At 36.3% G+C, this 7,680-nt stretch overlaps 1 protein-coding gene across 1 annotated transcript in view; it reads left to right on the top strand.

The window, feature by feature from the left end:
- The first annotated feature begins 221 nt into the window (after window positions 1–221).
- LOC129721243 (uncharacterized) overlaps window positions 222–7,680 on the top strand; it is a 92,136-nt gene continuing 84,677 nt past the window's right edge. The window contains exon 1 of the mRNA XM_055673572.1: window positions 222–2,252. Coding sequence (XP_055529547.1) covers window positions 2,093–2,252 — 160 coding nt within the window. The 5' untranslated portion in view covers window positions 222–2,092. The remainder of the gene's footprint in view (window positions 2,253–7,680) is intronic.

Genomic DNA, 7,680 nt, shown 5'->3' with positions numbered 1-7,680 from the left:
CAGAAGTATAGTTTTTGCTGCAATAAATAAAGAAATTTTCGACCAATCTTTAATTCCTGATAGGTTGCAAAACCTGCCATATTCGAAAAGCAGCCCACACTGATTACAAACGGCAGGGCTATATGTAATACAGTCTGCACCCGAATGAAAGCCGAAGATTGCCGAAGCAGCGACACAACCAGCCTGCTGCGAAAGAAGAAAGGCTAGGTGGAGTAAAAAAAACTAGTTTCAACATAGTCATGTCAGTATGGATGGAAATATTTGTGCATTGTGAGGTTTGAGATAGTTCGATAAAGTTATACAAATTTTATGTATTCTAGTTCGTATTTTCGTTTTAATTCGTCTGAATGGATCACACAGTACTGTTGGATTTGATGGTGAAATGAAGTAGTACTACCAATCGCTGATATTGGAGAAGAATGTTTACAGTTTTATGGAGGCTTGACAGTTCCATCAAGTGAGATCAAACCCGTCCGTGGAAAGATGAAAGTGTTATATAGAGTAGTGTTTTGCATTTTGCTTGCGTAAAAATATTACCAGTCACGCGCGGACCACTCGTAGTGACGGACTACGTACTGATAGTATAGGAAACCCGCAGTGTTTTGACGATTGACGGTAGTCGTCCCTGTTCTGTTTGTGGAAGAACGGTGTTAGAGTAACAGTTATACAAATCAAATAAAACATCAGTTGATAATCAGGTCATTGATAAGAAAAGCACTAGCTGTTGGACCTTTCTATGCAACTCATTCAACCACGGATGCCTCAAGAAATGAGTAATAATTGAATAATAAAAATGGAGGATCGCAGTAATAGTAAATATACTACCGGAGTGCGGGTCTGAAAGAAGTATTTATATATTGGAAGAAATATTACCTTTAAACAGACGTTCGCTCGCACATACCCGCTTTTTATTTGTGTAAGAGGCATCTATTTCTTTTATTAATGTAAACAAGTAAATGTTGAGACATATATTCTACGAGATCACCGTAAAGTGTTGGGGATAGATTTACAAACTCGCGGAGGAGTTTCCAGCAGGACTGCACAAGGCGAATTGAAGAAATTGCCCTTCGTACACCGCACTTGGCTATAATTATACAGAACACCTATGTGGTAAATGGTAGAAAGTTTCAATCTTAGTGCAACTTTGTTGTATCGGCGAAGGCAGTGCACGATATTACCGTAGTTCTATTGCCGTGGTGAGACATAAGTTGGCACGTATGCTCACATGGTCTTACTAGCGGGGTTGCGTGAGACTACGCAAGCTATAACTCCCGCAAGAAAAATAACAATCGTCGGTGAATTTTGTTTGTAAATTGCGGAACAGAACACTTAAACGAGTATAATTCAGATCTATTATAAGTTAACATTGGGCATGGTCGAACAGAAACCGAAGATGAAAGTTAATAAAAGTGAAATTCGTGTAATTAAACTTAAGTACATAACTGAATCGGTAAAATGAGCGGTGTTCGATGCCTTTCAATCGGTACTGTCAAACAATCAATGTCTGGCAAACGGTTTAAAACCTGCGTGCACATAGAAACTAAACTGAATCCGACAGACAGGCAGTATGGTTGATTTGGTTTGCTAGTGCAATACGGAGAAACACCAAAAAATGATTACCTCGCTGTTGTATTTCAAACGTAACTGTGTAGAAGTCCACGAACTAAGCGATAAAAATTCAGATCAACGGTATTGTGTTTAAACGCTAATTAGACGCAGAACACCGTGATAAACTCGTTAAATCTCCAACTGTTGAGAACTGTTTATTATTGATCCACGCAGTATAGTCAGGTGAATCGATAGGGTGAAGAAGCGAAACTGGCAGAGCAATTAAAATTTAAAAAATGAAATTTGTGTCAATTCTTATCACATGTTATGTTGAAAAGAAAACGTCGAAATAAATTGTGTGCAAGTGATGTAATAATATATGCAGATGAAAAGCCTAAGGCGAGAGTGCCGGATTTGTAGTTTTGAATGTGCTGAAAAAAAGTTGCAAAAATCACATCACAAGAAACTGCAATAACACAAAGGAACAGCGTTCAGCCGAAGAAATAAAACGAATCTATCCATTTGAGTCAATGAAACTAGTACGATGCGGATGGATGAAATTAGCAGAGCGATGATCCATTTTGCAAGAAGCTACGTTTTGTGCAGCAGGTTCGAACCGTCCATCGACAGAATGTACCATTACGCGAACAGCACAATGAGTTCACCGACCAGCCAATTTTTCAAGTTCCTAGCGAGATTCTCAGGTAAAGTAGCTCACTATATAACAGATGTACCTAATTATTGCAAATTACGCTAGGTTGAACAATGTATCCAAGTGACATTGACCGGTCGGCACCAATATTTCACAAAATGGTGTAATGTGTACTAATATAGCGCAGCTCAATTATTAGCTCAACACGTGCATTAGTTGCTTGAAAAACTTTAATGTAATTCAAGCCCCAACAATGTTTTTTAAGCGAACAACAGTTAAACTAGGACATGATTTACCAGTTTACTTTTGAAATTGTGCCTGAAAGAGAATAGATAGCACGGCTCTAGTATGTACATAAAGCCGCTACTAGCTTGAATTAAACTAGGATCAAATTTCCGCAGCGGGGATGTGGTTCAGGGATCATAAATCACTTGTGTAATCTTTTTGCCTACTTTCAAGCTATGATTACCCTCCATTGCAGTATTTTTGATAAAATTGCTCGGAAAACATTGCAACAATCTTATCCTGAGCACGTGTATGTACTTTGTTGACCTGTTAAAAGTGGATAATCGGTGAACCTAGAATTGCAGTTTCCTTCCCACTCAGGAAGTGATGTTTGTTTTCCATTATGTGTGCGTGGAGTCCCTTTTGCCTAGCACCCTTGGTTGATTTTCTCAACAAGATTCAAGGTGCAGTGATCGAAATGTTTGAAAATCTTGACTGGCTTTTATGTGGAATAAATATGAAGGGGCTCAAAAACGGCTGTCAGGGGGCTTTAGCGCTTGTAATACCTTACGGCTTATGCAGACACTCGCCATCAGCGCCCTTTAGTTCAGGGTGTGCCTTCCTCTGTTTCCGTCTCATTTCTTCTCCATCCTATATGGATATCAAGAAAGAAACGAAATAGAGAATGAAAAATCAAGACAGAAAAAAAATTCACATCTGTCGCGTCTAAGCTGCGTTTAATACAACATATATAAATATATAATAATATCAAAAGGTTCCTTCTTCCGAAAAAAATGTATGAGCATTTTGCCAGTGTACCACATGTTGTCGGGGTCGTCGGTGTGAGGAACAAGAAAACCTGGAAGGAAATGGCATCGAATTCAGTGGGTGCATTTGGTAGCGGTGGCGGCGGCAACAACAGCGACAATGGTGCGCTAGCTGCATTGAGGAGTTTTATGGCTGAGAAGTCTATATGTGATATCTGGAAGCCGAAGTAATGGTACGTGCATACATACACGCGTTTGAAAACCTTTGAGCGAAGAAGAGGATGTTAGGATCGGTATCTTCTAATTTGAACATCCGAGATTTGAGCTGGCATCAGCAAGCAACAACTGATGTTTGAAAAATTTTTAAAAGGTAATAAATTTAATTCTCAAGATACAGTTTTGAGTTGGAGTAGCAGATAGCTATTTACACAGTACCAATGTACTAGTTATCAATGCAGATTTATGATTTTTACCCGTCATATTCCAACAGCTGTTTTTTTTAAATGCTTCAAACTGCAGTGACATCAGAACTGATTTTGTTTTTACCATCATTTGTTTATATATTTCACTTAACCGAAGTATATACGTTATGATACACCTCACTTTTGCACGTTTTGGTGAAACAATTTAATCAACAGCCATCATTACCATCCACAAACTAAAGTAACGTGTTTGTTCACAGGGAATAGAAAAAATGATTGAGAGAGGCAAAATTTCAATTTTTAAACGACCAGAAAAGTTCTCTGGTTTTCCAGTATTACCTTTAAACTAGATGTAACCAACGGAAACCGGAGCATGTACATTTTTGCAACGCGTGAAACTTTTTCTGACATCTTGTTTCATGAAAGTTTATATGTTGACAATAAACTAGGATAAATTCCGAGTTCAGTGGTACCCACAGATTGAAAATTTGTCAAGGAACCATCGAGATATGAGTTATTTCAAGTTGGATGTTGTTTTTGGCAGTTTTTTTTTCTGTTAGGTAAAATTTTCTTTGGGTTGAAAGCACCCTCGCAGAATTCAATGGAACTTTTGGAGTATGTATGCCTTACTGAACCAAACAACTTTGCAAACTTTTTTTGAAAATCTATCTGTATTAACATTCAAAAAGGCTTGAAGTATTGAAACCTTCGAATCAATAAATCTAAATACGAGAGATGGAGAATGATTGTCAATGGATAACTTCTAAAAAGTAATCTGAACTTACATTAAAAATAATGAAAAAATAAAATTTAAGACATTCCACTGAAAAAAAAATTAAAAACAAAAAATTATTTTAAAAAATATCGATCATCTCAGACTTTTTTAATATCCCGGAATTCCCGATCCCCGGGGATTTTTTTTTTAAATCCTGGGATCCCGTAAAATATTTACTGCAATGAGAGTTATTATTAAATCGAGTTTAATTTTAGACCTTTTTGAAATTGTGTACACTTCTAGACACTGTTGGGCAAGATTATGGAATATATTGGAAAATTTTGACCTCTGATTCTATCGGATTCGGGAAGTGGAGTCTTAAAGCGGTCAGTTTCACGTTTTACACCGATTTAAAAAATGCACAGAAAGTAGTTAATGAAGTTTTCGAAATCGAATCGAAATATCTCAGAAATACATGAAACGAAGATTTTCGGTATTCCCTCGAAAAAAAAAATCAAACTGCCAATACCAAACCCCAGCTATTTTTTCAATAAATTTTTTTTTATTGAGTTAACACCTGATCTCGACGTTCCATGCATCTCTAAGATATTTGGCATAAAAAATCGATTTTTAAAATATCATGAACAACTACTAATCTGATCAATTCTTATTGTTACAATGCTTTTTTATGAATTCGAATCATTGAATCATCTTTTTTTTCTATATGACAAAAATTTCCAAAATAAATAAATCACCGCTTTTTTACTTTTCTTTGTATTTTTGATTAATTCCTGGGATTCCCCTGGAAATAAAATTTTTAACTTCCCAAACCCCGGGAAGCTGAAAACCGTCCGTAAATGGACGCTCTAGTACCAATGAGCCAGGAATAAATTCTATTTTATTGGCGACATATGAACCTAATCTAAACCTGATACATTTCCTGTGTCCATTGGTCAGGTCTTGTTTGCAAACAATACTAGAAAACTAGTAAAATTTTCCAGTAAAATGAAACCGGTTGCGTCAAAATTGGTTCATTTTTCGTAAAGTTATGTAATTTTAAAATTGACAAAATTTTGCCTGTCTCAATCATTCTGTCTATCCCCTGTATATAATAATCTTTCTGTCGCAAATTCAATCCAGAGGTTCTTTCGAAAATAATCTAGTGTAAAATGCTTGAAATAAAACCCAATGCAAGCATGAAAAAGAATACTACAAGCTCCCCACTGGCATGTTCATCAAAATCGACGGATAGAATCGATAAACTTCAACTCATTCGCAAAACTGAAAAGTTTTGAAAATATATAAATATTCGTCCCAGGGTGTTTCAATTCAGAAAGAGAAAATTATTGTTATTGAGCAAGTTGAATTGTAATAAGAAAAACTCAATTTTCAACGATTATTAACGATAACAGTATTCTGCCCGTGTGCCATTGATATTTTTCTTTTTATTATTGCATGATACTGCAGATGTTACTTTTTCCATACTAGCTTTTGCTGTAAAACCTAACAAGTTAATAAAACATAAACATAAACAGCGTCAAGTGTGGGAAAATTGCTAGATTGCACGATCTGTCGGAATTACTCATTCGTACATCAATGAACTTTAGGTGATATGTACCGCGCTGTTATTCAATTATTCACTATATTTCCTAGACCATGCCTATTCCTCAGAACAGGTTGATATGGCTTAGGAACTTTGCTAATATATATAAAAATTTATTTTCTAACCACGTTAAGTCCTAAGCTAGAGAAAAGGTGAGAGACGAGTGACATATCTATGTTATAGTCACTATAATAAAATAAATAAGAAAGTAAAGAAAAGGTTTCAATGTAATTAACAATACAGTCGAACCTGTTTTTGCGCGAGGGATAGGGACCGCACAAAATAAATCGCTTTTTCCACAACATTATTGAAAAAATCTTTTTTTATGTGGTGGATAGGGACCACATAAAAAATTCTCAGTTAAAAATAACTCGAAAGTTGATGATTCTGATTTAGAATTCCTATGAAAACAATTTTAAAAATATCTGATTGATAAACTTAACTTTTTTAAACATACTTATCTTTCCAAACGCTATCCTTCGTAGGTTAGCAATATGTGACTTTTTCTTCGTAAAACTCAAATAGTAGTTTTTTCACGCAACAGTTATGTAATGCGTTAAAATTCATTTCATTGCAAAATTTCAAGTCTTGTACAATTACTGTACTTCCCGATTCGCACAAATTTTGCACTAAAATCGCACAATAAATGTGTGAAAAGGTAACGCAACAGTTGTACTGCGAATGCATTGACATAGATTGAAATCAGAATATGAATAGCAGTGCAAGCAGCGAACAACAACTCACTAGATTTATATAGCTATAATACTCGATCAATTTATCTCGATGGGTTTGGTCATTTAAAAGTACTATTGTATGATTTGCAAAAATAACGAAACAAAATTCTGTTCACAACATTTTGTAATCAACCCTCCATTCCACAAAGCCACAAAAGCGTAGCTGATTATTTATGGCAACACTTGTAAATTGTGAATATTTATTATTTGTCATCCTGTGCACGCGCTTTTTTCTCAAGCGACGAGAGAAATTTCTCTCTCGCTCGTAGAATTTCCATGTACGTGCGACGAGACTAGACACGTCACATACAATTTGCAGGTTGATCTTTCGCTTCTCTTTCGGTTCGGATTGCGACGCGCAAGGCGATGTTTCGTCGCTTTACGAAATGAGCGAGACACCTGTGCTGTACATACTTGATACCAGTGTTGTTATAGAGAATTTCTCTATTTCACTAGCTCACCTTGTTTTGAGCTGGAAGCGCATTAACTGCTGTCAAAACCCTTCTATATTCGCTCGATTTTGACCCAGTTTTGACCTGGAAGCGCCTGCAAAACAGACAGGTTCGCACTCTAACTTTTGTCAGTTTTGCGAGTGGGTTCACCAATACTATAGAGCGAAAATACACGAACACTACGACACGGCCTGCTTTACACTGTATATTGAAATTTGTGAGAGTGTGAATCAAACTCGGTAGTTTTTTATTCTCTCTTTTAGATGACAGTTCTCACTGGTTCGCACTTACACGGATTCTCATATGCCATTGTCAATTTATGTGTGAAAACAAAAGCAAAAATATTTCCTTCCTTCACTTTCGCAAGAAAAAACCAAACCAATATCAACAGAGTGTCAGGGCCAATCGTTGTACTGGTTCCAAATTACATCAACAATTGCGCTAAAAACGCACAATTTTGTACTGGTTTCGCACCATCCAACTTTTGCGTGAAGGATCGGAAAAACTGAATGGCTGGAAATCTCGTCGAATGTGGTCCTTTTTCATCTACCGCACAGATAGA

This window comes from Wyeomyia smithii, chromosome 2 (genome assembly GCF_029784165.1).
Source record: "Wyeomyia smithii strain HCP4-BCI-WySm-NY-G18 chromosome 2, ASM2978416v1, whole genome shotgun sequence".
In the NCBI taxonomy this organism is placed as follows: domain Eukaryota; kingdom Metazoa; phylum Arthropoda; class Insecta; order Diptera; family Culicidae; genus Wyeomyia; species Wyeomyia smithii.
The sequence above is the reverse complement of the archived record's forward strand: the minus strand, read 5'-3'. Positions and strand labels throughout refer to the sequence as shown.